At 37.4% G+C, this 13360-nt stretch overlaps 1 protein-coding gene across 5 annotated transcripts in view; it reads left to right on the top strand.

Annotated features, from left to right (window-relative positions):
• Window positions 1-13360, top strand: part of MTM1 (myotubularin 1) — a 46976-nt gene that overhangs the window by 14978 nt on the left and 18638 nt on the right. For 4 of the 5 annotated variants that reach the window (XM_069811136.1, XM_069811133.1, XM_069811135.1 and 1 more), the window contains 3 exons: window positions 513-607; window positions 1609-1719; window positions 2647-2748. In XM_069811136.1, coding sequence (XP_069667237.1) covers window positions 513-607; window positions 1609-1719; window positions 2647-2748 — 308 coding nt within the window. Of the gene's footprint in view, window positions 1-481; window positions 608-1608; window positions 1720-2646; window positions 2749-13360 lie in introns of all 5 variants that reach the window. The other variant, XM_069811137.1, reaches the window with a different exon arrangement.

Raw genomic sequence — 13360 nt, 5'->3', positions numbered from 1 at the left:
AACATAGCACTGTACCAGCTACTAGGAAGACGGTTAACTACATCCCAGCTGAAACCAGGACAGTTCCCTAAACACTTTACAACTTGAACTACGTACTTCAATGCAGAATTGGTTACAGAGCACTGAAAGATGTAATAGTATCAACAGAAGAATGTGTTTGTGCTGGGATAGGTAATAGACTGGTTCAGTAATCGCAGAGAGGGCTTAAATCTACTTGCTGTTCTATGTCCTGCCCTCTCCCACGTAGTGCCAAGAAAGAGAAGAACACAGATGTAACTAGGGAAGGCTACTGAAATCTGCTGATTTAATTTAGACAAGTTTAGTGTATGAAACTTCCACATTTTCTTAATAATTCAAGTGGACAAAATTCAGATTTATTACTTTTTAAATTCATTCATCTCTCAGAGTGGCTGAGTGCAGCACTCTTTATTTTACTGCTACTTAACTGATGCTGTCCATAGCTCTGATTTTTTTCTTTTAGCAATCTTTAAGAAATGCTGCATTTCTTACAGACAAGGATGTTATTTATATGTGTCCATTTAATGGCCCCGTTAAAGGAAGAGTGTACATCACAAACTACAGGCTGTACCTAAGAAGTGTGGAAAATGTGAGTAATATGCCACAATTACTTCCGTCAGATGATGAGTTGGCTTTAAACCCCCTTCCCTTCACCCCCACTGCCTTTGATTTATTTTGTGGCCAGTTCATTTGTTTTAGTTTTGGCACACGTATGCTTGTGGAATTGCATGGGAGGCTTTTTACTTGAAATGCTCTGTAATGTTTGTAATAACCATATCTTAATTGTGTAATGACTAAACAGTAATTGCCTTTGTGCCACTGAGAAATCTATCTAAAAATGGAAGTTCTTTAAAGTTAAATGTGTTGTAAAAGTGTGACTTTTGCCTGGTAAAATTACAGTTTAATCACTTACACTGAACTGATACCTTTATCTTTTATCCGTTGGAGTTTTTTTGATAGCTGTTTCCTTTACACTTATTCTGTGATGGATCAAGGGCAGCGACTAATGATGTGCAATAGTTCTTAAAATGGCAATCAGTAAACCAAGATTTTGATTGTCCTTGCTGTTGGAAAAGAAAAATACTTTGATCAATAGAACCTTACATGGGTGGGGGGAGTAGTAGTGTGTTCAGTAAGCAGGAACATGAAAGAGAATAAAATGCACTTGTTATCTGTTTCATGATATTTTTTGTTTTAAAAACAAGGTTTTAGGACTGCTGAACTGACGTCTTTCTGGTTGCAGCTAATTCTACTAGTAATCTCTCTTTCATTTTGTTCTACTTTATTCTGTATATCAATAAAGCAGTCTTAGCAAGCAGAAGGCATCTTTTAGGGTGTTGCCACCTTTTTTCCCTGCATACTGTATTAGGCATGAAGTGTTTTTGTTGCATGTTAAATTGGATGATGTTCAAGGCTGTAGAGTGACTGTACAGCCTTCATAACATGTTGGGAGGGGAGACTCAGTCAAACACAGAAACACACTTTTGCTTCCTGTATGTATTTCACGTCTGCTTTCTATTCTAGAATGCATAAGAACATTTTGCTTGAGTCTTCAGTTTAATCTTTTCCTTACTTAAACTTTCCTTGCAGGACCCAGTTCTGGTATTGAATGTTCCATTGGGCGTAATTTCAAGGATTGAAAAAATGGGAGGAGCTTCAAGCAGAGGAGAGAACTCTTATGGATTAGATATAACCTGTAAAGTAAGACTTTCCAATAATTCAACAGGAAATGAAGTCTAGAGGTTCCTTTTCTCACTGCTTACCTATTTATAGGAATGAAAAAACACATGTTCCTCAGAGCTGAGTTTAAAAAGAGCTTTTTGGAACTGGACAGGGAAATACATTTTGTATAAAGGGCTATTTAACTGTCCTCTCTGCATGTGAGGAGAGGGATTGGTCTTCCTTTCCAAATCACTAATTGACAAGAGGTTTTGCACAGTAGTCTTGTTTTAGGGCATTATTCCTGCATTGCTTCATTATTTCATTTGCTCTAAAAGTAATTTTTTTATAATCCTAAAATCTTCAAAGAACACCTCAAATGGGGGTTTTGTAAGCTGTAAAGGCAATGAAAAGCTTATGTAACAGCTATCTCTGTTTTCTTAGTCTCACAAAAAAATTATGTTGCCGTAAAAAAATATGGTCCTAGGGGAGTTCCCAGAGGATAATTCAGGATACTTTGACTCATTAATGGAGTATGTATACACATTTGATTCTTAGTAGTTAATGCGCATATTGCTTATTTTTGATGTTAGTGATGGGAAAATAGCTAGGGACAATGTACTCTAGACAGATTATTGGCAAATTTTCATTTTGAAAACAGAGAGTAACTCCCATCCTGCAAACATTCAGTAGCCCATGAGACTTTTTAGTGAATCAGATACAGTCATTTCTGATGGCTTTATGCCAAAGCAGCGTTTGCACTACACAGAGTGTGGTACTGCTTTATTTGTAGAGTTCTTATGCTCTTTTCTATTTTATGGACAAGAAATAAAACTGAACATTCACAGTGGTTTGAGGTGCATTGCAAGCAGATTCTAAATCATGTTTAGTGTATAATATAGCGTTTGTATGTCAGATAAAAGTATCTTACCGCTTTGGCTCACTTAAAAGATAATGCCTTTGTTTTAGGATATGAGAAATTTACGGTTTGCATTAAAACAAGAAGGGCACAGTAGAAGAGATATATTTGAAGTTCTTACAAAATATGCTTTTCCCCAGTCACATAACTTGGTAAGTTATATCATTTATGCTATTGAGTTGTCTTAATACAGAGTTCTTGCCAATTAACTTTAACTGTTTGACCTACTAATGGACATCATGGCTGCTTAAAAAGAATAACCACAGAATCTGGTGTCAGCATAAACTAAAGAGAATTAATGTTTTTATTTTGTACATTTACAACACTTACATCTATGTATTTGTGAAATTATGGATGCTATGTGCTAAACTTCAGGTAGACTACTGAGCATCTCTGATCCATAGAGATTTCATTGCTTAGAGACTGCAGGTTATCCTCCCTAATTAGGAACTGTAGTACTACATGCCTTACTTGATTTCTTGAAAATGTTAAACTATTGGACAGTCTCCAAGGCAGTGATAAATATGAATCACCAAGAGCTTTACTTTAGGAAAAGAAGACATGTTAAGACAACACTTGTTTTACTGATGAAAAATATAACAGGCAGCTAATACAGTAATGAATTTACACAGATTTATTTCAGGTAAAAAAAAAAATCCATCTTATGGAAGGAATTGAGCGACAATGATGTTAACTAACCATTATCTTCCTTTTTTTTTTACCAAAATCTGTGTCCTGTGCTTTGGTGTGGATCATTTTGACCTCTCTTTAGTAAATGCTTTATTTTGTCTTTTGTAAAATTCAGTTTACATTTTATTGGGGTGCTTTCATTTAGGATAATTTTATAAGAGCTCTCTTCACAAAATGTTGGAGGGTTCTGCTGTGAATTTTTAAGAACTTTGTCCAGAGAATTGTTGAGTATATGAGGCTGCAGCAAGAATCTTATTTCCTTCTCCAAAGATACGTGTCAATCAATGGGCTATACTCTATAAACATTTAGTTCTTTAAAATTTTTTTGCAGAAATTTTGCATTCTGTATGCAAACAGTCTGTGGAATGAAAGCATAAGGAAAAATAAAAGCTTTTGCTTAGAATATTTTGTAGTGTTGATGAATAGGTCTTAAGAGATGAAACTGAACTAAACATAATTGTTAGGTGTGAGGAGTTGTACTTGCTGAGAAAACTGTTGTAGAAGAAGTGAATATATCTATACTGCTGGCATTTTATGCATCTTATAATAGAGAATGGATATGTGGATTTCAAAAGGATGATGGAAAAGAGAGAGAAAGCTGCATGTAGAAATACCAATTTACAGAGAGTTTAGGTCAAAAGGGGCTTCTGGACATCATCCGGTCCAGGCTTCTGCTGCAGGTAGGGCCTGAGATTAGGTTATCCAGGGCACAGTCAAGCCTAGTCTTGAGTATTTCCTGCAAGATATAGTCCATCATGTCTCTGGGCAATCTCATCCAATATTTAATCGTTCTCGTGGTGAAGATGTTTTGTTTTTTGTTCCCCCCCCCCGACATTGAGGACCTGCGTGGATTTGCATGTAGTGAATGTGGACAAATTAAGTTGTAACTGACTTAGGAGAGTTCCTTGTGGGATTTTTTTTTTTTTATGGTGTCCAATCCAACTATAGGGCTTGAATAACATGGTGGTGAGATGTGGACTTTTATTAGGTTTTGTCATCCAAATAGACCCAGTGTTCCTGTCTAGTGATGGTAGTGAGTAATGTGTGGAGTAGTACACTTTCTGCTTTATTTATTGCACCTGTTGAACCTAGTAAAGCTCATCATTACATTGCCTGGCCCATTTTGAATGTAACTTGCCAATAAAAGTTATGCTCAATAACAAAAGGCTTGGTCAAGGCAGAGGTAATTTTGCCTCTGGATTCAGTAAAGCACAAAACTTGAAGATAGTGACAATATGGAGAACGGTTCTAGGTATATCTGGAGCAGGGTATATAACCATTAGAAACTATGATTACTTTGGAGTGAAATAAAGTGAGCCTATGTGTGATGGGTTAACCCTGGCTGGACGCCAGGTGCCCACCAAAGCCGGTCTATCACTCCCCCTCCTCAGCTGGACAGGGGAGAGAAAATATAACAAAGAGCTTGTGGGTCGAGATAAGGACAGGAGAGATCACTCACCAATTACCGTCACGGGCAAAACAGACTCAGCTTGGGGAAAATTAACTCAATTTATTACAAATCAACCAGAGTAGGGTAATGAGAAATAAACCCAAATCTCAGAACACCTTCCCTCCACCCCTCCCTTCTTCCCGGGCACAACTTCACTCCCGGATTCTCTACCAACCCCCGCAGCGGCACAGGGGGATGGGGATGGGGTTTACGGTCAGTTCATCACACGTTATTTTCTGCCGCTTCATCCTCCTCAGGGGGAGGACTCATCACACTCTTCCTCTGCTCCAGCGTGGGGTCCCTCCCACAGGAGACAGTCCTCCATGAACTTCTCCAATGCGAGTCCTTCCCACGGGCTGCAGTTCTTCACAAACTGCTGCAGCGTGGGTCCCTTCCACGGAGTGCAGTCCTTCAGGAGCACACTGCTCCAGCGTAGGGTCACAAGTCCTGCCAGAACCTTGCCAGAACCTGCCAGTCCTGTCCCAACTTTTTTCCCTTCTTAAAAATGTTATGACAGAGGCGTTACCACTATCGCTGATTGGCTCGGCCTTGGCCGGCAGCGGGTCCGTCTTAGAGCCGGCTGGTATAGGCTCTCTCTCGAACACAGGGGAAGCTTCCAGCAGCTTCTTAACAGAAGCCACCCCTGTAACCCCCCCCGCTACCAAAACCTTGCCACACAAAGCCAATACACTATGTTATATCGTGAAGTTGCACCTGTCCTTATTTTCTAATGTCACAATGTGGATGAGCTCTTCGCTTTAAAATGAGCTAAGCAGGTGTGTGATATTTTTGGTGTACTTTCACTGTATTTCAGCAAGCAGTTTAAATTGATCCTGCCAAAGGTGGGCATTTCTTCCTGGTGGTTCATTCCTGCCTTGGTTTTCCCTGCATGAGTTTGAGGCTGCATGATGAACCAAATAGGGAACTGAAAGGGACTAAAGCTAAACAAGGAGGAAAAAAAATAAAAGCTTTACCCTGAGTCATTTCCTCAGTCTTGTTAGCCCAATGTGAGAATGGAGTCGGGGCATCTATGGGTGGATGTGAATTAAGAGGAATGAGGGGACTGCCTCTTTCAGTGGCTGGTTTAGAACAAGGTTTCACTGTCTGAATATGACAGTATGTCTGGGCTGTGCATGCCTGCCTTCTCCTTTGAACGTACACTAACACTCTGACCATGCAGCCAGCTCAATCAGGGAGATCTTTTATAAAGAACGTGCTGTGGCTTCACGTGACAGCTGGGTGAAGATGGTAGCCCTCTGTTACTCAAATGCTGAGTTCTTGCTTTTCTCTGGTCTCCTTCTCTCTACCTTCCAGCCATTGATTATTCCACTTATACCAAACTGACACTTTTATAATCGCTAAGTAAGCCAATGTAGCTCACTTATCCAGCCCAAAATATTCTGTTTTCTGAGTTAGTCTTGTGTCACTTCTAATAATTCAAGGAGACCTGATTTGAAATCGGTATGCACCAGAACCAGTGCAAAGAGAGGGCATGTGAGTGGAACAGGGAGCAGGCAGGAGACAAAAGAGAGGGATGACCTATTTTTAGCAGGTTAAACTGGTAATTTTGCTCAGACCACCTTGTGGAACTGCATCCCTGATCTTCAGCTGGTTCAGCAGCACTGATGCTTGTGCAGCTCTGCACTGGAAAGAAGGCATCATCAGGACAATAAAGGTCTAAAGCTTTACTGTCCTGATTTTTATCTGTATTTTTATATTTTATGTCAGACTTTTATCTGACTGATTTTTATCTGTAGTGGAACCATATCCCTAGAGCTGATCCTAAACGAGAACTTTTAGAGATGCCTTGCTTCTGTTTTCTTCATGCTATACCATTCTCGGACAAATGGATGGTAAATACGGCCCAAAACATTATTTCTGAGTGCAGTGTACTTAATTGTTTTCAAGATTTTTCTCCATCACCATCCCAACAGCAGTGTATGAGAGCTATAATAAATCACAGGTCTGTTTGCAACTGTTTGTCAGTGTCTCAACATTGTCCTGTGTGCTTACTTGCAGAAGCTAATTCTTGTCTCTCTCCAGTTTGAGCATAGGTTGGGTTCAGAGCTCTTTGAATCAATAACATAACATAAAATCTGATAGCTCATCTGACTGACAGCTTAGTTGATATGGAAAAAACAGCTGCTATCCATATTCCTCTGTTGCGTTTGCAAACTTGTGCTAATTGAAAAAAAATAGTTGCTGAAAGTGTTTTTTAGAGTTAAAAAAAAATAAAAAAAAAACAAACACAAAAAGCCAAAAACCCCAACCCCCCAAAATTAAGTGTTTGTAGTACTCCACAGAAGGTGAGATATATTTAGTCTCTGTAGTTTAGTTTCTGCATAGCAGCTGCTTCACTTCCTGATCTTATCTTGAAACTACACATCATCATTTTTATAAGATTATTTGCCACCATAATACCTGCATAATACATCTTTATTTCTAAACATGATAGCTCTGTGGGGATGACAGTTTTGACGAGAGACACTGTCAGTCATGCTGTCTGACTGACTTCTTCCACTCCCAATGTAGCTAGTTATCCTGGTAATTTAAAATGTCTGAGAGTCAGATCATGCCAATTTTGCTGTTGGACCTACAAAGATGATTTTAGATGGCAGTGAGGTCTGGCATAGGAACCTATCTGATGGAGCACTTGGTTTTGCAAAAAACATCTTGACTTGAGGCTTCATTCTGAATGACTTATGTCAGTCTCAGTGCAATAAAGGTGTAAGGTCACCGTATCGGGAAATGATCAGAAATTAATTATGTAAATACTACAATGCTGATATTAGTTTTTAGATGAATGGGTAAGGCGTAACTGGCTGAACTGTAGTAATGGCATATTAAAAGCAAGGATAGCGATATCTTTGTTTTTAAATACACTGAGAAACTGACAGCCTTTTAACTGAGTAAAAGCTTAGTAATTTATAATATATGAAAAGCATAAGTCAGTAAGTTAGAAACAGAAACAACAATTTACTTTCTCTGCATGTCTGTAACACCTTCTGGTCCTAGTTTTGCTGCTTTCTTCTTTTCTAATACATAAAGATTGGTCAAATATTTAATAAATTGTATATAAGTTTTATGCTCATGTACAAGTAGAACATGTATTTATGTACTATGATTCCATAAATAGAGTAAATGTATAACTATTTTAAGTAGACTGCTTGCCAAACTGTATTGTCAGATTGCAGCTGCTCTCTCCTTTATCTCACAGAACTACATTGTGTTGTGAGCAACCAGTGTATCGCATACTATTTTTGTGTGCAAAATGGTAATGATAAATTCAATGTTGGAGGCAAACACTTAGTCTGTAGGAGAACTGAAAAAGAGACTGTGTGTGTTGAAATTGCAGGTTAGCACCTGTAAGGAAGTAAACAGAATTATTTGCACAGTGAAGCATGAAAAGTAGCTTATGAAAAATGTTACAAGATTTGAAAGTCTTTTTTAAAGTGCAGTAGTAACCTTCTGCTTCAAGTGAAGCAGTAGCCTTCTGCTTTTAGACTATGGGTCTGCAATGAAATCCCTACTTCTATTCTATGCAAAGAGGCTTTAATTTGTTTTTGCAAAAATCTTAATTGATGTATTAGAAGTCTTACTTGTTTTTACCAACTACAGGTATTGATAAGTCACTAGTCTTGCACCCCATAAGTTTTCTGAGTGGTGATTTACTATTCTTTTTTTAATTATTATTTCTTACCTCTAATGCCTCCTTTATTTCTTATTTCTATTTCTCATGGCAGCCAAAAAGAATTTGAAACTGATTTTTAATTAGTTGATAGACTAATAAGAATTGATGGGCTTCCATCAGACATGTAGCCCTAATCTCTATGAAACTTAGAACGAATATGGTCAGTACATTGGAAGTGATTGCAAACTATCTCGCTTTGAACCCAAGATGTGAGATAAAACCGGTAATCAGTATAACTTAAGGTAAATCTATGCTTTATTCAAGTGGCTATCAATCAGCTAGCTGGTCTCAGTGCTGAGAGGAAGGAGGCCAGCTCAGCCTCGCTGCCTGAAACACTGATTTATTGAGCAGGTAGTCAACGTGAAACTTGTACTGTTGCTTGTATGTAGTTAGTATCCACCCAAACTAATCTAGGGTTGGCTCAGGTATACCTGTACAGACCACAGTTACACTTTCTGATTATATGTTCGTGATTTTTAAAAAGCCTGTTCATGATCTAAAAAAACCCAACACACACTGATTTTACTGCAATATTGTTCTGAACCTGAATGTCTCTTGTGTGTAGGCTTGATTTTTTAAAATTTCTAACCATTTTTGTTGAATTTAGACACATCTAATGAAGCTACAGTTGATTTAATTCCTGGGAAAATAGGTGGGGTGCAATAGGAGCTGTGGAGAAGTGCTTTTTGTTGGAGAGGCAGGATTAACAATGAGAGAAAGGAATGGAATTTTGTGTGTGGAGGGAAGAAAGAAATGAGTGGAGGTAGGGTGGAGGCTTGGAGTACCTAAAGTATTGTTTGGGGAGAAGGAGGGTTTAGCAGCGATGTACCATAGATGTGGAGGGAAGGACAGATGTGCGAAGAAGGCATGGAATGGAACTGGCCAACTTTTTATTATACTCTGGTATTTGAAAGGCTTGCCTGTGTGCATAATGATGCACTGACAGAGGTTGGCAGCGCTTCTCTGCTTCGTGGAGTCATGCAATTCCTATAGCTGGTCATTTAGTTTGCTTCTCCGACCTTCCTCTGCCATCCGCACTCTGGAGGATATAAATATATACTCAGCTGGTCCATACTAAATGCCTATGGGCAGTGAAGTGACTTCCCGGTTTTCATCCTGACACAACAGGTGTGTGTATGAGGGGCACTAATATGAAGGCACCTGTATCCACAAAAAGCTAAGCCATGTATTTTTACTAAGATAGCACTTCTCAAATCTTATGTCAAGTGATATGAGAACCTATGCAGAATATATTGTAAACGGCATAATTTCTTCTTCCCATAATTTCTTTCTGTCCCATTTGCCTGCTGCGCTGTAGAATTGCATTCAGATTACGGGCACTGTGATGTGAAAGCTTCAGCAATGTTAAAGTTAAGACATATACAAACATACTGCATTTAATCTGTAAGCTTGGGTTATTTAGGACAAAAGTGGAAATATATGGGTTGTTAGTGCAGATGGGAAGCTTACCTGAACTATAACAAACACTTCTGGGATCTTAATATGTATTTATCACATTGATTTGTTCACTATAATGGGGTTTGTCAATTTGGCACATCAGAATAATGAAAGGTCCAATTCAACAAAAAATGTTATTCAATAGAAATTACTTCATGTTGCTCCCTATCACGTTTTGTTTCTAATAAATAAAAGTAATGTACAAATGTGTGGTAAATATGGCTTGTATTGATACAAGTAAGAAAATGCAATTGTATCCAAGCATATATCTTATGTTTGCTTAAGTAAATGATTCTTAGTATTCAAATGGTTGTAAGTGTGGGTTGCTTGTTACACTGAAGTTAAACTGTAGTTTGAAATTAAATAGAACTATATGAAATGAGTATAAACATACACAGAGTTTTAAATGCATTTTTTCATACTCTGACTTTTCTGCTGAATCTTGTTGGAATACGTGGAGGGATGCAAATTTTACTTTCACCTAAGGAGCTGCTTAAGTGGGTGTGAATGTACAAAAATCTTAGGCTGAGAAATTACTTTAAACTGTATATTGTTGAATGGAACCATGCTATGATTGTCAGAGTGGAAAAGGAAGCATTTTTACTCTTTGAAACTGCTTTATATATTGCTTTGTATATTTTGTTGTGGGAGATGGGCCTAAGGTAGAGTGGGAGTATTGCTGTTTTTCAGACTCTAGCATTTAGCCTGGACTAAAGTTCAGGGTATCTTCACAGAATATTTCAAGACTCGAAATATCTAGTCTTAAGTGAGAGGCAGTTGGGGGTAGTGAGGGTGGGATTCAGATCTTTAATCTCTTTTATACAATGAGTAAGACTTTCAGTAGTAACCAGATTAACTGTACAGTCTGTACACAATGTGCATATATAAATGTGTGTATATAAATTTTTGTTATAATTCAGTCAACTCTTGCAGAAGAAAAATAATTTTTAGTCTTCAGGTTTTTAGATATTGTTCATTTTGAAATACTGTTCTTGTTGGAGTATACTTCAAGAGTTTTCTCTGAATTGCTCCTATAAAAATCTAAGTCCAAACTTTGCTCCATACACCTTTGCATTCATTGTAGTGTTCTGTTATTTGTTAGACTTAAGATTTTTGCTGGTTGATCCATGCTACTAATGACTTTTTTTTTCTTGAGCAATATAGGAAAAATTTGCACTACCTGGGATGTCAACAGAACTGATGAAGCTTAATTTCACTGAACTTTAATAGCTGTGGGTTGTGTGACTGAAAGCTTTTGGAGCAGGTGTGGTAAAGCTGCTGTAGCTAAGCACTTTACATGAAATGTGCTGTAGATAGTAGGACATTATTCTTTCAGAAAGGATTCTGTCCATCCCCTCTTCATGCATAGTAAATTTAACCCTGTTTTTTAAAAGATGAAAACGAAATACACTTTTCCATGTAATTTCTTGTGGATGACACAAGCAGCATAGCTGCCATTTGTTTATTTCTAGTTTGGAGCAGCACCTTTTTTTTTTTTTTTTTTAATCAGTAAAATCTTCTATGTAACAGCTATCACAGTGCACTGTAATAAACTTGTGTATTTTACTTATCAGGGCTTAAGCTGGGTAATTTTTAAGTTCTCACCAGGAAACTTGCTGTAAGTTGCAACTTAAATAAATAACATATTCATGCCTTTGAGACATCTTTTAAGTGATCTGTTAGGATTCCAGTGTTTCTCTTTCCTACTGTTACAAGATTTGCCTTTGTCTCTGGTTCCTTAGTGAATTCTTAGCATAGTTGTTCTTTGGGGTATAGCAAATTCCTTTGGGGAGGAGGGGATGGTTCTTGCGTGTAGCTAGCTATTAATAGTTCAGCAAATCAGTTGCATCTACTGCTTTAGATGGTGATATTCCTCTTCTGCTGTATTCCTAGTTTGCAATTGAAACAACCAACCAACCTTTTTCAGTTTTTCTGCTTAACTTCTGATACTTGCATCTACTTCTAATGGAATTTTTTTTTTCTAATACAGTTGATGTCTACTGCTTTCCTTTTCCTTTCTTCTTTTGTCTCTCCATCCCACTTGATAGCAGTTTACTTAGAAGAATCCATAATGTTTACTTACACTGAAGGCCTACACCTTTAAAAATGGTGAAGACATTCAGAAAGCACAACTTAGGAATGCATTGTTTACTTCTGCAAACTTGCCAATGAATGTACTTGCTCTAAAATACTGATTTAATTTAAAATTCCAGTTTCTAAAACTAGTGGGATGAAGTATCTTGTGTAAGCAGTAATATAATTTTAAAATACTTGCTGATTTGAAATACATGAGGAAGAAACTCCTCCTTTTGGAGAGATTCAGTTTTGTGTTTCAGTTAGACCTGTTTACTGTTTAAGCCATTGTCACATATTAGGCTAAACTGAATTGCCTTGAGCCATTAGGGTCTGCCTTCATAAGATTTAAAGAAACCTCCCCTGGGCCTATGGTGCACTTCTGAAGCATTGCCTTATCTCTGTAGAAGTAATTGTGGCACCTTAGAATTACAAATTTTTTTTCTTGCTTGCCAGGTTTTCTGCATTTCTGCTTAGTTCAGGTCTGAGAATGATGTAGATTTGGGATGTTCAGTTTAGCATTCAATTTCTTCTTTTAATGTCTTTGAATAGCTAGGAGACTTTCAGCTTTTTTTTGTTACAAATGAGCTATGATGGGCACTTGAATGCTTTCTGCTCTGGCTGCTGTTGCTCAGTTAGCTTAGGACAACACATTCTCTTCTGTGTTTTCTTTTTTTCAAAACAACTAGTTTCATGCCTCAGTTGGCATCTGAAGAATTTGTAAGCCACCAAAATCAATTTTCTCAGTTAAGGAGATTCTTAAAATAAACATTACTTTTGCTTTCATCATAAACTGTAAAATCAAACCAAGGAAAAATGCAGTTAGGTAATACAGCCCACTTGAAATTGGTTGAAAGGAGAAGGAAGCTAAAAGGTATAAGGAAGTTGTCAGAATCCTGGGTAGGGATGCTGTGTTGTATAAATGAGTCTTGAGAGTGAGCAACAAAGAAAGAGAAAAGTAGACAGTGTAATCTGCTAACAACATACTTCGTTTCATTTTCAATGACAGCTTTTTAATTTTCATGGAGTTTTACAGTAAACTGGATTTCTGTTAGTAAGGATCAATTGGGGAGGAGATGCAGAAAGAAGGCTGCTTCCTAATGGCAATGAATAGCAATTAAAACCTTTTTACACTTTCAATTTAGCATCTAATATTTTATGTAGTAATTGCAGCTGTACCTATTGGAGAAATTTTGATGAGAAAACAGTAGTTTATTTGGTGAGGATGTGAAATACAGGAAATAAACTGATATAAACTATTTTAAAACATTTCAACCTCCTGACAGTAAAAAAAATCCAACAGCTTAAGCTTTGTAATTTTTATTATTTTGTTACTTCTTGTTTTAACTATTGTCACATTTTCATTATTTCATTAGCAGATCTGTATTGTTTGTTACTTCTT

Source organism: Haliaeetus albicilla, chromosome 23 (assembly GCF_947461875.1).
Source record: "Haliaeetus albicilla chromosome 23, bHalAlb1.1, whole genome shotgun sequence".
In the NCBI taxonomy this organism is placed as follows: Eukaryota; Metazoa; Chordata; class Aves; order Accipitriformes; family Accipitridae; genus Haliaeetus; species Haliaeetus albicilla.
The sequence above is the reverse complement of the archived record's forward strand: the minus strand, read 5'-3'. Positions and strand labels throughout refer to the sequence as shown.